We start from the raw sequence: 21492 nt of genomic DNA, 5'->3' as shown, positions 1-21492 counted from the left end.
CTTTGTTTTGTTGTTATGAAACTCGTCGTTCTTTCTATCTTATTTGGCATTAATAATTGAGTTATTTATATTATTGTATTCTTATGTAACTAATTGCTTAATTAAAAGGTAATTAATTATTTATTAATGATTTTCACTTTGTACAAAGAAAACAAATTTAATATATATCTCATTTGGTGTATGTTATTTTATTTGAAGATATAGATAATTTTCAAAGTAAGCTGTCAAATTGTGAAGATATATATTTGATTGATTCTGGCACTACACATATGATATTCAAAGACGAGAAATATTTCTCTCATCTAAACATGGCAAGATTAATGTTACTACAATTTCTGATAGTGCTAATTTGATTGAAGGCTTCGAAAAAGCCATTATAATCTTACCCAAGGAAACTAAACTCATCATAAACAATGTCATGTTTTCTCCTAAGTCTCAAAGTTTTAAAGATATCTGTGAAAATGGTTATCATATCAAGACAATTGATGAGATGAATTTTGAATATCTTGGTATCACCAAGAATGTCTCTGGGCAGACATGTGTTATTGAAAAGTTCTCTGCTTTATCTTCGGGCCCGTATTGGACAAAAATTTGTGCAATTGAGGCACATTCTATAGTAAACCGAAAGTTTCAATACTTTTATACTTTGGCATGATCATCTGGGACAACCAGGATCAATAATGATGAGATGAATCATAGAAAATTCAAATGGGCATCCATTAAAGAATTTGAAGGTTCTTTCGAATGATGAATTTTTATGCAATGCTTGTTATCAAGGCAAACTGATTGTGAGGCCATCGCCAACAAAAGTTGGTATTGAATCCCCAAGTTCTTGGAACACATATACGGGAATATTTGTGGACCCATTCACCCACCTAGTGGGTCGTTTAGATACTTTATGGTCCTAATAGATGCTTCTTCTAGATGGTCTCATGTGTGTCTTTTATCATCTCACAACTTGGCATTTGCAAAATTATTGGCACAAATAATACGATTACGGGCACAGTTTTCCAATAATCAAATTAAGTCTATTCGCCTTGATAGTGCCGCAGAATTTTCATCACAAGCGTTTAATGACTATTTCTTATCGATTGGGATAAGAGTGGAACATCCTGTACCCCATGTTCACACTCAAAATGGTTTTGCTGAGTCATTAATTAAACGCCTACAGTTGATAGCAAGACCATTGCTTATGAAAACTAAGTTGTCCACTTCTGTTTGGGATCATGCAATTTTGCATGTTGCAACACTTGTTCGTCTTAGACCGACAAATTATCTTAAATTTTCTCCGCTGCAACGCTGCAATTGGTTTTGGGTCAAGAGCCTAATATATCTCATTTGAGAATTTTTGAGTGCGGTGTTTATGTGCCTATTGCACCACCAAACCACACCAAGATGGGTCCCCAAAGAACGTTAGAAATTTATGTTGGGTTTGAATCACCCTCCATTATTCGCTATCTTGAACCATTAACAGGAGATATGTTCACTGCTCAATTTGTAGATTATCGGTTTGATGAGACTTGAAATGCATTTGATGGATGTGGTAACAGCCTATCTATATGGATCACTTGATAATGAGATATACATAAAAATTTTTGAAGGATTTAAGATATCGAAAGCATATAGCTCAAAGCCTCGGAAAATGTATTCCATTAGATTGCAAAGATCATTGTATGGTTTGAAGCAACCTGGACGCATGTGGTATAACCATCTTAGTGAATATTTATCTAAAGAAGGTTATACGAATGATAAAATTTGCCCATGTATTTTTATAAAAAAAACAACATCGAAGTTTGTTATACTTGCTGTCTATGTCGATGACATAAACCTTATTGGAACGTTAATAGAGCTTCAAAAGGCAACTGATTACCTAAAGAAAGAATTTGAGATGAAAGATCTCGAAAAGACAAAGTTATGCCTTGGTTTGCAAATTGAGCATTTGACAAACTGTATCTTTGTCCATCAATCTGCCTACACAGAAAAGGTGTTGAAACGATTCTATATGGATGGAGCACATCCATTAAGTACTCCGATAGTTGTTCAATCATTTGATGTAAATAAGGATCCGATAGCACAACTGAAAGGTGGATTCATAAAAGGATTTAGAATGAAGCACATTTCGCCAAAGCTCTTCAATACACATGAGCTCCAAAAGAATGGTGATATTGACGTACAACAGATTCTTTCAAGTGACAATGTTGCTGATTTATTCACCAAGTCTCTTCCAACTGCAACTTTCAAGAAAATGGTACACAAGATCGGAATGCAAAGATTCAAGGATTTTCTTATTAGGGGAGTTAATACGCGCTGTACTCTTTTTCCCTTACGAGGTTTTGTCCCACTGGATTTTCCTTGTAAGTTTTTTAACGAGGCAGCCTATATGCGTATTGTTATACATTCAAGGAGGAGTGTTATGATATATATCAATTATAGTGAATGCCTATCAAGATTTATCAAGATTTATTTGATGTCTATCAGGATTTGATGTATTTGTCTTTTAGTGTGAAACTAGGACAAATTTTCCCTATAAATAGAAGGCTTCCTTCATTGTAAATTATCCCTCAAGAGAAGAAATAAGAATCACTCTCTCTCTATTCTCTCTACTCTTCTTCTTGTTCTTTATTATTTTATAACAATAATTAATATTTTAATAATTTTATAATTCTTTAACATGTTTATAATTCAATAACTTTTAAAATCAAATCCACTGATAAACAGACCTAATTTTGAGTGGGAAAGTTCCCCTTGTAGTATTATGTACAAATTTAGTAGATACTAATGTTTTAAATGATAAAATTGGGAGTCACTCCATAATTTATTTTGGGATAGAAAGTTTTTATAAATGTTTTAAGATATACTATCTTAAGAGGTCAAACTCTTATTCCACAATCTTTACTTAAGGGGTTGAATATATATATATATATATATATATATATATATATATATGTATGTATGTATATTGAATATGACTTACCTACCAAGTAAATAATATATACTTTATGTTATTATTCTAGAATTAAGGATTGGTAAATATAAATCTTATTGTGAACATATAACATGATGCTTAGCTAGCACTTACTAAAATTTGTACAATTTATGACTTACCTAACCAAGTAAGTAATATTGTTATTCTAGAAATTAAGGATTTGGTGAATTCAAATTTTATTGTGTGAACATATAACATGATGCCTTAGATATAGACACTTACTAAAAAATTGTACATTTGTTGCTCTTAAATTATATAGTAGTAATAATTTTTAACGTATTCTTCGTATTTGTTTATATTTTAGTCTATGTTTAGATATGGTTATTATTTTTTTGAAAAACATTAAAAGAGATCATTGAACCATACTACTTGCATTGTGGGTAACAGTTTATTCGCACATAATGTTGCAGTAAGTCATGATTAATTAGCATATATTTCACCTTATTCAATTATTTAATAATCTCTCTTTCATCGTATCAAATATATTGTCTTATATTTATATATGTAAATTAGTAAAAATTTATTGAAATTGCAATAAATAGTAAGTATAAATTTACAATTTAAAAAATATAATTAATGTAATGCTAAAAATGTTAAGGATCGAATTCATAAATTTTATTTATTTTTTGATAAACTACGGATCTCGATTTAATTAATTAATTTAACCTTAAACCAAAATATAATGCTGAAATTATCTTTCATATAGTCATGACTTGAGACTTATATCTCTTTCAATCATAGTACCAAATATCTCTTTCACTATGAGGCAAGAACTTTTTGATGTTATTGAAATTATTTTATTCAAACAAATTTATTTTGAATTACATTAACTTTGAATTATTATTACTATCATTATCTGTCTACTGGTCGGGACGCTTTTTCTTTTTTGTTTTGATGTAATATTATTCATTTTACGAAATTTTATTGCTTACTTAGTAATCTTTTTTACAGTAAATTTCATATGATTCATCAGCTCCATACCAATTGCGATCACCCATTCCGATCAAATTCCATCAACTTCTTTGTGTGTATATTGTGGGGGGTTTTGGACGAACCCAGTAGTTTTTTTTTTTTTTTGCAGATTCTATATTTGTATTAGAAAATTTAATGAATATATATATAAAGAAAAATGTCTGAACCACCACAACATTAATAAGATGATGGCTCAGTGGTCAGGAGAAAGGCGGAAAAGCCTTCCGCTGTGTGGGGATTTGGGTTTGAACCTCGCCCCTGTCAATGTTTATTGTTTTTTTAGCTCGAGATCATTGTACCGTCATAAATTTTTTGAACCCCCAAACACCAAATTCTGACTCCGCCTCTATCTATATTTGTTGTTCGACTGAAACTAAATCAAAAATACTTTGACATGATGTGATATTATTTGCTTTAAACTAATCTGGCCAATTTTCTTAAAATCATCATTCTATTAAAAATTTTCTTTAAAATGTCATTCTTAAATATACTGAATTTTATTTGCACACCTATATATATCATCATCTCTCACTATAGGCCAATGGGTACATGATTTTGTAATATTTGATACACCAAACTTTTTGAAAAGTCATTTTCATACGTCAAGGCTAACGTGGAATTCCTTATCTTTCCAAAATTTCGATTTTCCAGATTTCTTTTCGCTGCTCCTCCTAACTGAAAATCTGAAAACTGATAGCTCAGTTTGTCTAAAAAATAATTAAAAAATGAAAAAAAATATATTTTTCTTCTTTGCCTTTTTGCATTTTATTTGTTGTCTCTATTTTTTTTTGGTTTCTCATCCAGTGTTCGGTGTCCGTATTGGAGCCCCGACTAATCCGGATCGCGCGTTGCAGGGCCCATTAAGATGGCAGCGCTTCCAACAGAGTTTTTTCCATACCCAGGGTCGAACCCTCGACCTCTAATTAAGGGTGGAACAGCTTCATCCACTGCATCACAACCCATGTTGGTTATTTGTTGTCTGTATTATTCGTTGCAGTGTTATATTTGTTTCTTGTTCTGGGGTTTTATTAATATATGTTGTTTCGGATAGAACGACGGTAATATTAATTCGTGGTAGTTATGTTCTATTATTATCTATTGATTTGTTATTATCTCTTGTTTCTGATACTTTTATTACGACTATCTTTATCTTGAGCCGGAGATCGTAGACTATATGTTGTTCGGACCGCACTTTGCGAAATATAATAGATATGTCTGTGTTGATGTTGCCTTTTTGTATTTTACTACTCAAATCGTACATTAAAAAGGATAATAACCACCACCAAAGGATGTGGTGCAATGGATGAGGCTGCTCCTCCCTTAACCAGAGATTTCGAGTTCGAGCCCTAGGTATGAAAAAATCCTTGATAGGGAGCGCTACCCCAAAATGGAGCCCTACCCGATGCGAATTCGAATCAATTGGGCTTCAATGCGGATACCGGACACCAGATGAGGAAAAAAAAAAAGGATAATAACAAATATCAATAATCCTAATTCAAGGATAATAATTCTAATCTTATCATAAAGAGAAAAAGTGTCCAATAAGAAAGAGTTAGTACTATTATATTGAGGACATATTAGTTAAATAATTGATAGAGAAAAGCAATAATTGGTTCTTATCATTTTATCCAAAAAGTGTTTTAGAGATAGCTAAGGATGCAAATTGCAAGGATGGTCTACAAGAAATGCCGACGATATACGTCCATATCCTAAAACCAATACTATAACAACCTGCTCGGTATAATTTCACAAGTGCGATCTAAAAAGAAATTGATGTTACAAGTCATATGCCTATTTTTGTTAGGTAGAGAAACTGTTTTCACTGAGACCTTGGCACAAATAATAATCCTAAAATCACTTGAAAACCCAGTGGAAGTGTAACATTTTCATAGAACATGAGAGGAAATATAATTGCAGTATCATAGGGTCGTATATAACACATTAAAACTGAGGTGTCTGAGCTAACTTACACATACATAGGATACCACCAAGACTACAACAGATAGGACGAAATCGAAATTAAACTTGACCTCACGATGCTCAACACACTCATCGACTACTAGGCCATACCCTTAGGTGAGACCTAAAATTTCTCTCTCCAATGGGTCAGGAAAATATAATTATGTATTAAACAATGACGTGGAACAAGACAGCACCAAAAGCACATTTTCGCAACAATGTAAAATGCCATAGGCAATTGATTTTAAAGCGTATTTACAAACAACAGGGCAGGGGAAAACAGTTTTTCAGAGTACATATCCACACAAGAATTGTGCCAACTCCCCTAAAACAAGAATTACTTCAACAAGCTCATCTTGTAGTGTACCTTTTGTGATATTTCCTTATTAGGCAATCACGCGGTTTATGTGAATGCCAAAATCACAGGCTTCCATCTCCAACAAATTCTTCAAGTGTATCGGCATGTCATTGCTTCACTGGTCTTTTGTTACCTCGATCATTGACATGCGTTGAGAATTCTCCGACTGATATCAGTTAGTATGATTTGACTGATCATCTGTCGTCTAAAGCTGATGCCTAGAATCAAAAAAGAAAATTATAAATAGAAATACATAAAGTTCAACATCGTGGTAGAATGCAGGACTGGATCAAAGTAGCTCAGAGGGAGGACAGAGGAACATTGAGGCAGGAAATATATGACGTCTCTCTTTGCAGAATGGTCACATATAATATGCATGTATACTCATATATGCACATAATACCGTTCCTCCCCTTTCTGATTACCATCTTTTCAGCTTAATGAATGAGTGATCAACTAAGGAATAGGTACGACACTAAATTACAACTTCACTCCTGCCATAAGTATTTTCAGTTTCGCAATAAGGAAATGCAAAAATAAATCTAATTAGGGAATACGCAACGAATCTAGATCAATAGGTCATCTTCAGATCAGTTTGAAGTCACAAAACCTGCAGGCTCAAGGGTTCTTCGAGACAAAATAGCTAGAAGCTTGAAGAGTTCACTTGTTTTATACATTGATTTAACTAAAACAATGGTCCAACATCAATTTGAAGTTGCCTTCTATTCTAGTTAACCAATGTAAGGAGCCTAAGAAACATCAAACAAGGGAAACATAGATCCCTTCCTATGTTAAAAAACGCCAATGTACATAGATCACCTTCCTATGTCAAAAAACGCCAATGTCTGCATCCTGCTAATTCGAAAGTGTAACCACTTAAATGTACGAATCCTCTGGTCCAAAATAAATATCTTTCTAGCCAAATCAGTTTGGTCAATTTAAGTGTCGCTCTAGAAAACCAAGGCATTTTTTCCCCAAATCCACCCTAGCTCCAATAAATGATCTAAAAAAGTCTGAGTAGAGATAAAAGGTAATTCGAGGAGAAATTACCCTTTGTGATTAGTGCTCATAATGATTTTCTTAATGGGTATATCAAAGTATTAAACGACAATTATTTTAGACTGCGGAGAGTAACAAACGCAGAAAGCAATGCAATTACATGCATCCATAATATGTGGTTAGGCTAAGATCTTCTGTAGCAATAAAGATGCTCTTTTCGAGATCAAGCACCCCCAAAAAGAGAAATCTTCTCAAACTGAGCAGGAAAAAGCTGAAGTTAATGAAAAAAACAAAACCAACTTGCTACATTAAGTTACCTGTTTTTATGGTGTCAACATTGTATTAGCTCCAATAGCACAAGGTGAAGCTGCAGAAACTGGCGTGCAACATCTGGAAGAATCCCATTCCATGTCAAAGGCATATTCCAGTCGTCTTCCAAGAGATTTTCCTGAAACAGATCTTTTACATCCAGAAATCCTGTCCTTCAGGTTTGAGGTGTCTTCCCTGTCGGGAACACTCCGGAGAAAATGCATGGGTGTGGTGGTGCCTGTGCAACTATAATGCCCAGAAGCTTCTGAAAATCTCGAAGTCTTCTTTCTTATGATTGAAGGAGTTTTTGTGTAGCTCATTGCAGAATTCCTTAAAACAGATTCTGGACTGCTACTATTAGCAGAGACTGTTAAACTAAGAGGTGTAGAGCAAAGTAGATGGCTATTTTGTCGCCCGATAATGTTGTCTCTACTAAGGTTTTCATCCGTTAATGGAATCGTCAAGTCCTTTACTTTTGGTGGTTCATAATTCAAGAAGCCGGGCTGCTTGTGAGCCAAAGAAGATTGTGTATCGTATGCTTTATTCTTCTTGTAACCCCGGGAATGAATCTTTGTGAAGCCGGGCTGCTTGAGAACCAAAGAAGATTGGGTATCATATGCTTTATTCTTCTTGTTACCTTTGGAATGAACCTCGGTGAAGCCGAGCTGCTTGAGAGCCAAAGAAGATTGTATATCATATGCTTTATTCTTCTTGTTACCTTGGGAATGAACCTCGGTGAATCCAGCCAATGACAAAGTCAAAAAATCATGGTCAGTGTCACTAACAGTGCCGTACTTAGAACTTTTGGGAGATTCATACATTCTCCCAAAAGTAGTAGGGTGAACAGCCTTAACTTGAGAACTACTCCATCTGGTCTTGCGTGACGGATCCAAAGGAAAATCTAAAGAGGTCAAGAGAGGATCTGATATTTTAGTAAGATTTAAATTGGATTGGTCGGTCTCACCATTTGGAAGAATTTCTGCCTTGCCAAACTGTATTCCACCAGGTGGCTTTATCAGATCCCTTGCATTCTTTTCTGATGATTTACAGGCTCCAAATAAAGAAGTACCCTTGTGCAAATCATTTCGAGGAGAACAAGCACACCCAATTCTTAGATTAGTTGAGCAAGCATCAGCAGCATTATCTACTCCTGTCTGCTTGCTCAAAGAAAGTGTTTCTGCATTATGAGCCTGTGCTAAATGCTTCTTGATCTCTAGTTTTTTCTTGTGACTTGAGAAATCTGGAGATCCCTCACTTTGGATATCCGGCCCTGACCTACTTAGTAAATTCAAGTCCAATCTTTTCTTCACTGTAGAATTCCAATGATTTTTAACTGCATTATCAGTCCTAATAGAGCACCAAAAGGAAAAATAGATCAAAAAGAGAACTAATCAAAGATATGTGTGCATATATGATACTTTAGTGAAAAATCATTCAAACAGAATGCATCAAGAATAGGCAAAAAAATCATTTTAGAGTAATGATGACAAATTAAGAACTTGGCTTGTTAGAGACAAATGGACACGTGTACCTACAGCTATTAGCGCAAAAGGAACATCAATCCTCTGGATTGAGTCCTTACAAGTACAGTTACAAAACCTAGAATATCCAGACTACTCAGGAAATTAGCCATCAGATTATTAGGACTCATCCCAATCCTTGTTTCCCTACGTTGGGCCCCTATATTAAATTGCTCATATTAAATTGCTCACGCTCCAGATGTCCAGCCCTGGGCATGAGGTTGGGTGTTCAAGAGCCCCACATCGGATGAAAAAAAGATGGACAATTTCCTTCGCCGCCTTCATAAAAATTATCTGCTCATCTCAAACAAGCTCGAGTAGTATCCAGGATTTTGATACACTGCAAGCACTATACAAGGCACCCTAAAAATCAAAAGGTTTGTGTTTGATTGGCATGCGAGTTATATCACACTTTTACTAATGCTGACTTTTCAGCATCATGCACTATAAATGCTCTACCATTGGTATGAGAAGGTGATAGATTTTGCAATTTACTTGGATCTACATTTTGGGGATGCACAAGAATCTCTAGATCAGACACTGATATACATAATACAAGAAATAGATTTTCTTGAATACCTTCCAGGCAGAAACCTTGCAATTTCAGCCCACTTGTTCCCGTATATTTGGTGATAGCGGCATAGGACCGAATCTTCCAGTTCAGTCCAGGCATCTCTTTTTATTGTTGGGTCAAGATGGTTGTGCCACCTGTGACATTCATGGATGATCTCACAACATTAGTGTACATAGCAGAGTGCAACAAGTATAATAACTTGCAATAATCAACCAATGTCATTTTCTTTTTTCAATTGGCACAGAACATGGAGATTCAGAGCTCCCTTAAGTCGTTAACTGCAAAATTCAATATAGAATTCACTAGTAAATTGTGGTAATCAAATATTTAGCTGCTCTCAGTTGTCATGCTTTTTCTTATTCACTTATAACAACAACAACAAACCCAGTATATTCCCATCTAGTGGGGTCTGGGGAGGGTAGAATGTACGCATCCATACCACTACCTCTAAAGAAGTAGAGAGGCTGTTTCCGATAGACCCCCGGCTCAAGACATAGGACAATATACAAAAATATTCAAAGCATGAAATATGATAAAACTAACATAGATACAACATCCACAAAAGTAATGTACAAGACCAAACAAAAGACACCAAAACCTTCCTAACTACGGACTACGATTCATCCACCCACCTTATCCCACTATCCTAGTGTTTTTCCTCCAAACCTTCCTATCCAGGGTCATGTCCTCAATGAGACGTAACTGCTCCATGTCACGTCTAATCACTTCTCTCCAGTATTTCTTCGGTCTACCCCTACCCCGCTTGAAACCATCTAACGCTAGTCTCTCACACCTACGAACTGCGGCATCCGTGCCCCTCCTCATCACATGACCAAACTATCTCAACCTCACTTCCCGCATTTCTTCCTCCACCGATACCACTCCCACATTCTCCCAAATAATCTCATTTCTAACCCTGTCAGCCCTTGTAAGACCACACATCCAACGCAACATCCTCATTTCCGCCACCTTCAACTTTTGGATATGGGAAGTCTTAATTGGCCAACACTTCGCTCCGTACAACATAGCCGGCCGGACTGCAACTCTATAGAATTGCCTTTAAGCTTAGGAGGCACCTTCTTATCGCATAAAATCCCCGAAGCGAGCCTCCATTTCATCCAACCTGTCCCAATACGGTGCGAGAAATACTCATCTATCTCTCTATTTCCCTGGATCGTAGACCCAAGATACTTAAAACTATCCCTCTTGCAAACTGTCTGAGAGTCCAACTTCACCACCACCTCCTCCTCTTGCCTCGAGTCACTAAACCTGCACTCCAAATACTCTGCCTTGGTCCTACTCAATCTGAAACCTTTAGACTCCAGAGTTTGTCTCCAAACCTCCAGCTTATCATTAACACCTTGCCACGACTCATCAATCAAATCTACATCATCTACAAAAAAGCATACACCAAGGCACCTCGCCTTGTAAACTCCGTGTCAGCACATCCATCACCACGACAAATAAGAACAGACTAAGAGTTGATCCCTGATGCAACCCTGTCAAGACCGGAAAGTGCTTAGAATCTCCTCCCACCATCCTTACTCGAGTCTTCGCCCCCTTATACATATCCTTAATCGCTTTGATGTACACCACAGGAACCCCCTTACCTCCAAGCATCTCCAAAGAACCTCCCTAGGGACCTTGTCATACGCCTTTTCCAAGTCAATAAATACCATGTGAAGATCTCTCTTTCTCTCTCTATACTGCTCTACCAGTCTCCGCACAAGGTGAATTGCCTCAGTCGTCGAGCGACCAGGCATAAATCCAAATTGATTCTCCGAAATAGACACAATATTTCTCAACCTCCGCTCCACCACACTCTCCCAAATCTTCATCGTGTGACTCAACAACTTAATACCCTGGTAGTTGTTGCATCTCTGAATGTCACCCTTGTTCTTATATAGAGGAATCATCGTGCTCCATCTCCATGCCTCAGGCATCTTCGCGGACTTGAAAATGTTGTTAAACAGGTTGGTCAGCCACCTTAACACAGCCACGCTAGAAAACTTTCAAAAATCCACCGGAATCTCGTCGGGCCCCGTCGCCCTGCCCCTTCACATCTTGCGAATAGCCTCACTGACCTCCTCTACTTTAAAACGCCGACAATAGCCGAAATCGCGACACTCCCCGGTATGCTCCAACTCCCCTAGCACAACACCTCTGTCCCCCTCGTCATTCAAGAGCTTATAAACAATACAAAACATAGGTTGTCTGAATCCTTATAAAGAAGGGTTGTGCCTCAAATTATAGATCATGGATTTTTCATATAGCCAACCCCTACTGCTTTGGAATTTAAGCATACTTGATTGACTGATAGCTTTCAAAAAGATCCACACAACATGAAACAATAGATAATAGGAAATACAATGCTCCTATAAACAAGCATGACCTACATAGGACAGAAAATCCAGTAGGACTAAGTGAAAATACGGCAAAGATAAGATACCTGCATAACACTAGAAAATGAGAAAAAATGGGTTCTCCAGGCAAGGAAAAACTCTGTAAGCAGACTAACTATACAGATGTTCCAGGAAGCATTTAAAGAGTGGGTTTATGAGCATGTAAATTGCTCTTGCATAGCAACAGATTTAAGCAGAGTTGGAAACTGACCTTTCCCGGCATTGCTTGCCAATGCGACCAGGCAAAGACTTGGCAATAATGGACCACTTCTTACAGCCAAATTTCTCAACTAACTCAATAATCTGGTCGTCCTCCTGAAATTCCAAAAGGAACAAACCAGTTGTTTTTAATAATCGAAGTCTTGATATATGAGTTATGGCAAACCAATGGTTGTAAACTGTTTGGAACCTCCTTTGTCCAAGGACCCTTTACAAGCTCAGGATTCAGAACCTTCTGCCAGCGATGCAAGCACTGCACATCAGTCCTTCCATTCAAGCACTCAGCTATAGAACAAAAGAGAACACAATACAATCATACAAAACATTCAGCAGACAAATCTTACTATACAACGATATAAGTTACTTCATGAAATAGCCAGGTATTCAAAAGATGGAAAACATTTTATTGTACTGAAAAGATTAATAAAAGAGGTAGATCTTAGAGGCTTCCTAAAAATTTTCGCCTTCTGAGTAATGGCAGATAATGAACTGGTTTCATGTATGTAACTTTCATACTGCTGATAGTTTGTTTATCAATTTCAAACCAGTGGCGACATGTCAGGTTATTACTTTCAAGGTAAAAGGAGACAACTTAAGAGGCAGCAAATGCTGCAAAAGGAAGTGCTAGTGTTGTAAGGTACTAAAAACCATTTCATAAAGCGGCTTGGGCAAAAGTAAAGGTCATTGTGGTTAAACTAGCTGAAAAGTAACCATTCAAGGAAAAACAAAAATATAGCTGAAAAGTATAGAGCAGGAGAGAAAAAATGGTTTATTACCAATTCCTTTCCAGTTTCTTCCTTTGAACCTTTTCACCACTTCAGTCAACAGATTGTCCTGTGAAAGGACTAAAGAAGTCAGGATTTTCTAGATCAAAAGAAATGAGCCTATGCAAATAGTAAAATGAGCAAATGAAACTGGAGCTTTTGTTTTTTTTTTTTTGTGATAACCAAAGTGAAACTGGAATTGTGACTAACATTTTTATCTTTATCCTTTCTTTATACATCCTAAACATCCACATGCACTAGAAACGAAAAGGATCCATAAGTATCATCCTAAGCATGACAACTCATATGGATACATCCACATGCACCAGAAACCAAAAAGGAAAAAGAACATGACAACTCATATAAATAATTCTATAAGAACCTATCTATCAAGGAGAACTCTCATCACGAGGTGAGTCACATTTATATGTATTTTTAGGCCTTTTCTCATGTTTGGATTATTGAGTTTTAAGTATTATATGGAGTAATTCCTCACGTATTTGTGTTGTTCTGATGATAGATATGAACTGAGGGAGATAAGGAGGAAGAAAAGGAAATAGACCAGATTCAAGCGAAAGAGATGCAAAAGAACGAAGAAAAATTGGGCATAAAACAGCTCCGACCTCCGCAACAGTCAAGTTTTGGTCGCTGAGATGCTCCTTCAAAATTTGTTAACTAACCCCAACCGTCGCAGTGGATTAGTTTTGGTAGCAGCGACGCTCACAGCCTTGAATACAAATTTTCAGCTCTTTTATTTTAGGGTTGCACTAGGGGATATATAAAGGAACTTTTTTTGGCGAAATATTAAGGGGGAAGGTGGCACATTTTAGATAGACGCAACTTTGGGAGAAAGAAGAGAGCAAAGAAGAGAACTCAAGATTTTTGAGGAAGATTCAAGAAATTTAAAATTTCTTCTAAATCTATTTGGTAGAATATAACGACCTGATCTCTTTGCTTTCGATGGCTGCTGAAACATGGTGAAAATGTGAATAACATGATGACTCAAACTTTCTATGATTGTTGTTTTAAGCCCATTTATGGAGTAACTTTCTCGTAATTGAGTTTTGATGAAACCTCTGGTTTGATTTATCTTTCATCTCATGTGTTTGTTTGATTTCTTGAGGATCTAATTGATTTATTAATTACAAGAGATGTATCAATTTTTCCACTGATTTGATTAGGTGTATGATATTCTTTTGTTGAATATTGATTCTATTATGAGAGGGATCAGTAATTTAACTTAGAATTGCCACATAGATATTCGAGAGAAGCCTATATGTTTCTACTTACAGGAAACATTCAACACTACTTTTGTATCTTTATATATCTTTTCTTTCAATCAATGGTATAACCGAAAGGAGTAAAATTATTAGAAAGGATTAGAGGGACTGGATGTATTTGTGAGAAATGCTCATACTTTAATGAGGGTAGATGAAAGGTACTGAGAATCACATATTCCATAGATGGATTCTTGACTCATCATTTATCTCCCTAAAATATAAAACATTTGTTCTAATTGTGTTGGTTATTTGTTTTTCTAGTCATTATTTAGTTTAAAAGTTATATTTCCAAAAAATTATCGGATTTCTCAACTAGTAATCAAGATGTACTAATCATCATATTAGAAACCTAATCCTTGTGGGATCGACATTATCTATACTATCTTCGACAAGAACGGGCTTTAGTTTTTATACACCAGTTTTGCCTCATTGCAATGTTACACAAATCACCATATACGTACACAGAAAGCTTCAACAGAGAATAATGCACTTGAAATTCAACCACATTATATGTACAACAAGAACTTCAACAACTAGCTTATTACCTCTTCTGCTGTCCAGCCTGCCTGAGAAGAACGTTTAGTTTGACCTGAGCTCCTTTGACAACTGGAACTGAAATAGGATTAAACAATTGAAGTTAAATTTATAACTGCATCAATGAACCATCTTTTTCAAAGACCTTATTTGAGTCCCAATTTTATGCCACTGAAATAAATTAAAGTTTTCAGCTTACCCAGGCTCAGAGGAGCATCTCGGAGTGCTAGCCTCATAACTGCTATCAGAAAAAGATGAGCAAGAAGTGAATCCACCAAATTCCAGAGTCAAAGCTTCCTCTTTAACTTGTATCATGATCTTGCAGCCAAAGAATATGTCAAAATGCAAAGCAATTACGACAAAGAAGTAAGAACAAATTCTCAAACGCACAAGCTGGTTAATGAAAAAAGAGAATAGTTATAGAACTCAGAAACCATATGCAGCTTTATTTACGCATGTAGACATGCTGGGCCCAACAATCAGTATATGTTAGACTGTCTTTATACTAGCCGTCAACTTTTATCTAGACTTGGAAGCAGCAAAAGCTATCAGTTACACCTAAAAAGTAAAAGGAACTTCTTTTTTCAAACGGATCATAAGAACATTTATATAAGAAAACAACAAAATTCTTAATCCTAAATGTTCACGGCATCCAAACAAACTGCGGAAAGAACTTGTAAGAATCCAGTAATACGATCAAACATCTCACAGTGAAGCGAGAGAAGCACAATACACGTAAACTAGTAAGGATCTGTTATCACGATCATTTGTATCCACTCAAGCTCACTAATTCCAATACAAATAACTTTGTTTATATCATTGTTTGCAGCGGCCAAACGAATTTACTTTGTATATTTCAGTTTCATGGATATCACTAAAGGACTTCCTCAAGAACTTATAAAACACACTAAAATCCAACTTTCAACACAAAGATCAAAGCTTTGCACTAGCATTTTGTCAGCAATCGAACATGATTAGATTTTCAAAATAAAGAGAATCATCACCTTAATAAACAACACAAACAGGCCAAAAAAAAAAGCTTGAAGACATGCATTAATGAACAAGATGCGGCGAAAAATGCAGAAAAACACTAAAATTGCTTCAGAATTGTCGAATAAACACTTGGATTAAAAAATAATCCTTTCTTCCTTTAAATTTCTAACAAAAAAATAAAAAATTCAACACAAAGATCAAAACTTTTCACTAGCATTTAATCAGAAATTGACCACGATCAGAATTACAGAACATACAGAATCACCACCTGAATATAACACCCCCCAAAAAAAATCACTGTTTTCAACTTTTAACAAAAAATAATTCAAAATTCACAAAACTTTGCACAAGCATTTTGTCAGCAATCACACAAGATCAAAATTACACAACAAACAGAATAATCACCTGAACAAACCACCCAAAAAGAACCCGTTTTCTTCAACTTCTAAGCCAAAAAACGAACTAAATTCAACACAAAGTCCAAAAATTTGCACTAGAATTTCATCAGCAATCGAACACAATCAAAACTTCACCACGACAAACAGAAGCATCACCTGTAAAAAAACACCCAAAACTCCCTTCTTCTTTCTTTTTTTTTTACCAATTTTTAATAAAAATAAATCAAAATTGAACACAAATATCAAAATTTTACACTAGCATTCAAAATTACACAACATACAGAATCATCACCTGAATAAACAAATCCAAAATAAAACAAAATTGAACAACTCAACACAAAAAAATCAAAACTTTACACTAGCATCCTGTCAACAATCAATCAAACACGATCAAAATTACACAACATACAGAATCACCACCTGAATTAACAACAATAATTTTTTAACCAAAAAAAAAAAAAACAGCTGGAAAACATACAATGATAAGCAAGATGCGATGAAAAAACGCTCGAATTACTTGGAAATCGCGAAGTAAACAAAAGTAAAAATACAGAAAAAAATGTAGAGAGAGAAGTAAAAGAACTGAATGTAAGTTGTAACTGACCGTTTTGCAGTAAAGTAGGGTTTATTAAGTATTTTTTTTTAGAGAGAAGTAGCGGGAAACTGAAGAAGATTCTGAAAAGTACAAATAATAATGTTGTAGTACTACTAATATAACTGGGTTTTGAATATCATAAAAAGTGTGTTTGAGAAGAAAGATTACAAATAATCTAGTAGGAGTATATAAATAACATTAAATCAGATAATAATATATAGTAATAAAATAATCTTACATTTTAATTTTATACGCAGATTATCGTATAACTGGCGAATTTATTGGGTTTTGAATAGAGTAAGTGTGCTTAAGAAGGAAGAGACTGACTAGTGAACTACTGGGGGTTGTTTATATATTCGTTTTTTGACCCTTTTAACGGCTGGATTTTGACGCCAAGCTATCTCACGCCGTTTATATATAAAAAAAATTAAATCATTAGAGTAATAAATAAAGTAATATTCTTTTTAACGCTACAATACTAGCATCGTTAATGTTATTGGTTTATTAAGTTTGAATCTCCCATTATTTAAATCAGTTAACAAAAACAATACGTCTTCTTCAAAATTCTTACAATTACTATTTCATCAGTATTCTTTTACCAAAGATGTCAATAGAGGTTGGCTCAACCCATCTAAATTAGTTCACACAGTTGGACTGACTTATCAAAAAACATTAAACTCACATCATTACTCTGTGGGTTATGGACCTCACAGGCTAGCCCTTTTTTCTAAAAAATAATATTTTTTAATTTAATTTTAGAATGTTAATAAACATAAATATTATCAGACAATATTACATAGCGTTAATACTTATTAATGAAGTCTCCAGCACCTCAAAACATACTTTTAATAGCAAAATTAAATAACTTTTGACATGATATCCTTCAAACCAAATAAAAATACTAATAAGCCATTTAAAGAGTTGCATGTATTTGACTTATGAACCGGCCCACGGGTTAGCCCAACCCACATTGCTCAAGCCCCACGAGCCATAGGTTTATCCGGCGGAGCTAAAAAGTCCCGTTCTTAAATGGGCTACAAAAACTGAAGCTCAACTCCATCAAATTACAGGCCGGATCTGACCGGCCCAACGAGCCTAACTCATATTGACGGCTCTATAATTTACGTGGCATCGATTGATTTAATATGAAGTTTAAGTAAAAAGATATTTTTTAAAATTTGTGATCTAAAATAATTTTTAGATATTTATGAGGCTATAAATTATTTTATTAATAATAAAAAATAATTTTAAATTAAAATTATTTCTAATTATAAGGTGACATTTCTTTGTAAGCTGACAAAAAATAAAAAAAAGTGTTACATAAATGGAAAAAGAAGTTGACGAGAGTGGCATAGGAACAACTCATTAGATATTGTTTTATTTCAAAAGTTTAGCAGACAAAAATTAATAACTGACCGATAATAGATATATAAAACTGTTATAAATGTATTTACATTATAGTGAATGTCTATTAAGATCTATTTTGATATCTATTAGGATTTGAAGCATCTGTTTTTTACTCAGACTACGAGTAAATCTCCCTTATAAATAGAGGAGTTTTGTTCATTGTATTGACAATCTTAATCTCTCATCCCTCAAAGAAATAAGAATGACTCTCTCTATTCTCTCTACTCTTCTTCTTTATTCTTTCTTATTTTATATCATTCTTTATTCTTTCTTGTTTTATATCATGTTATCAGCACGAGACTCTGTCAAACAAGGTGATTAGTAATATGTTGGGGTGCAAGTCCCATCGATTCATGCCTAAGACGCTTTTATATGGATCAAATATTGAGTTTGAATCTAAATACACCATATTGATGATATTGTGATGGCTAAGAAAAAATAATGAATGTTTGTGAAAAGTCATAAAATTCGACCCATTGAATATGCTTCATTTCCTGAAGTGAATGTGGTAGCAATATATGATAAGTCTAAAATATAACAACTTACTTCATTCTTGAGGTGTATGTGGTAGCAGTGCATAATATGTTTGAAAGAAGACAAGTGATTGAATGCACGAATATACGCGTGGAGGGACAATATGATAATAATCATCAAAAGTGATGATATTTTCACACGCTTATATGATTATAAGATATGCTAGAGAAAAAAAAATTCTACATCATATGTATGTCTCGATTTGCTTTTGAAGTAGCAAAATCTTGAAAGAGGTTATAAGCTATCATAATTTGATAGGCTTAAGGCACAATTATATTCCATTCCTGGGGAATGAGAAACTTATTAATGCAAACGTGCACTTGATTGTGATTGTATCACAACTCACCTTCGAAAGAGGTTGAATAATTTTGAAATCTACTTTTGAAGTAGTAAATCTGAAATTTATTCATGTAATAGTAAATCTGAAATTTACTAAAGAAAAAGTACATGTCATGGTAAACTTGGAGTTTACTAGAATAAAAGTTCATAAATTGATATGAACGATTGTGACATCTTGAAGATGTGCATATATTGAAGAACTAGAAGATTCTTCAAGAATTGTTTATGTCGTTTGTTCTCATGATAAGTTGGTTGGACCAACTAATATTGGGATTGGATCCCTTCAAATCTAAAAATTATTAAAGGTGAATAAAGGACCGTTTATCTATCATGTGATATGTTAAAATGATGCATCAATAAGATGATCACATGTACATTTATTGTCAACCTGCAGTTTGACATTCATAAAGTTTCTTGCTCAATAAAATCGAGTTAAGCATGACTTTGAGATTGTGTAATCAAGGTAATTCATCTTGATGATGATGGTTTAGTTTTGAATGCCTTCGATAAATATCTAAACCATTGTTAATGAGAACAAAACTTCATGTATTGGTCTGAAATATGATATATTGCAATAGCACTTGTATGCATTAAACCAATAAATTATGATTATTTCTTTCCTCTCAATTGATTCAAGGTTGGGAACCAATTATTCCATCTAATAATTTTGATGTGCGGTATATGATTAATGAATATATCATAATGTACAAAAATGGATTCCTCAAAGAAGTAAGGGATGTATGTTAGTTTTCCTAACATAAGGGGGAGATTATAAGCGCTATGAAATGTATTAGGAATTATTACCAAATCCTCATCCAAAAGATAATTCAAGTCAAATGCGGAAAACATCTCATATTAAGCGCAAGTGCTCTTATTTTGTGTTCCTAAAGAACAAAATCTACGCATGCATGAAGCGTGGTAGATTAATCGGTTCCAAATAAAGTAATTCTTGAAAAGGATAAGGAGCAAATAATCATAATAAGAAGGCAATGAGATCTTGAAGATCCTACGACATACCACTTCATGAAACCTTATTAGAGGTTCATGTACCTGAAAATAATGAAGTGATGGGATCTCAAAATGTTATGTCCCATTGTGAACTAATACTAAATAACATATCATCAATATCTTTGACACAATATTGGCGCAATATTGTGAAAGATTACGAGGATCTTAATTCTGCGTTAATTTAAGCATGCTGACATAGAAACATTTATCAAGTGACATGAAAGGATGCATCTTGGTAAGTATTAAACTTATTTGATTTGCCGTCCAGATATTTGAAGATGTCACTCTTAAAATATTGAATATTGTCACTTGACAAACTTATGTGAAAAACTTTTAAGGATTCAAAATGCTTGAAGCATATAAAAGTTTCTGGGAAACTTATTTATAATCCTTATATTGTATTAGCTTATAGCTTGAAAATTATTGAAACTCTTGGAGAGTTTTCAAAAGCAACAAGATTATTTGCTGAAATAGGAAATATACCAATTTGGATTGGTTATGAAGTATCATATCTCAGTACAATTGGTGCACTCATGTATCTTGTAAAAAACTACAAAACCCAATATAGCCTTTCGCTCAATTTGTTAGCAATGTATATTTCTACTCCTACTAGGAGACATCGAAATGGGATAAGATACACGAGTTTATTTTATTCTAAAGATTGCAGTCCCGATCTTACTGGTCATGCTGATGTTGGGTACTCATCTAACCCGCATAAATCTCAGTCTCAAACATACAATGTGTTCACATATGGGGATACTGTCATATCTTGGAGATATTCAAAGCAGTCTATCGTAGCCACTTCATCGAATCATGTTGAGATAATAGCCATTCATGAAGCAAGCCGAGAATGCGTATATGGTTGAGGTCCATGATACATCTCATTCGAGAAAAATATGGTGTGAAATATGACAATCTACCTACAATTTTATACAAAGATAATTCAGCATACAAAGTACATCTTAAGGGAGGATTCATAAATAGAGATAGAACGAAGCACATTTGCCAAAGTTTTTGTACATACATGAGCTACAAAAGAATGATGATATTAACGTGCAACAGATTCGTTCAACTAACAATGTGACTGATTTATTCACCAAGTGTTCTCCAATTACAACTTTTAAGAAGATGGTACACAAGATCGGGATGCAAATGTTCAAGGATGTTCTCATTAGGGGGAGTCAATACGCGTTGTACTCTTTTTTTCTTACGAGGTTTTGTCCCACTGGATTTTCCTTGTAAGTTTTTTAATGAGGCAGCCGAAATGCGTATTATTAGAGATGTATACTCTTTTTCCTTCACTAGATTTTTTTTCTACTGGATTTTTTTCTAGTAAGGTTTT

At 34.6% G+C, this 21492-nt stretch overlaps 1 protein-coding gene across 6 annotated transcripts; it reads right to left on the bottom strand.

Annotated features, from left to right (window-relative positions):
- Positions 1-6062: 6062 nt before the first annotated feature.
- LOC107865582 lies at positions 6063-17253 on the bottom strand. Of its 6 annotated transcripts, none has more exons than XM_047414962.1 (10): positions 17101-17181; positions 15311-15434; positions 15076-15194; positions 14888-14954; positions 13075-13132; positions 12489-12583; positions 12291-12394; positions 9683-9811; positions 7592-8930; positions 6063-6493 (listed from the first exon to the last, which is right to left on the bottom strand). In XM_047414962.1, exons 2-9 carry the CDS (start codon positions 15311-15313, stop codon positions 7598-7600), a joined length of 1908 nt encoding a protein of 635 aa, XP_047270918.1. In that variant the 5' UTR covers positions 15314-15434; positions 17101-17181; the 3' UTR covers positions 6063-6493; positions 7592-7597. The 6 variants fall into 6 exon arrangements, with proteins under 6 accessions (XP_047270918.1, XP_047270900.1, XP_016567308.1 ...); XM_047414944.1 differs by lacking the exon at positions 17101-17181 and adding an exon at positions 16872-17030; XM_016711822.2 differs by lacking the exon at positions 15311-15434 and having other exon boundaries at positions 17101-17253.
- Positions 17254-21492: the final 4239 nt, after the last annotated feature.

Source organism: Capsicum annuum, chromosome 1, assembly GCF_002878395.1.
Source record: "Capsicum annuum cultivar UCD-10X-F1 chromosome 1, UCD10Xv1.1, whole genome shotgun sequence".
Taxonomy (NCBI): Eukaryota; Viridiplantae; Streptophyta; class Magnoliopsida; order Solanales; family Solanaceae; genus Capsicum; species Capsicum annuum.
This window is presented reverse-complemented; position numbering and strand designations above follow the sequence as displayed.

Bases quoted from the DNA above. Each gene is read 5' to 3' on its own strand.
- LOC107865582 (XM_047414962.1), bottom strand. The intron at 14,955-15,075 runs GTAAGCTGAAAA...ATCCTATTTCAG, and splicing joins AGATGCTCCTCTGAGCCTGG to TTCCAGTTGTCAAAGGAGCT. The intron at 12,395-12,488 runs GTTCCAAACAGT...TTGGAATTTCAG, and splicing joins AGGGTCCTTGGACAAAGGAG to GAGGACGACCAGATTATTGA.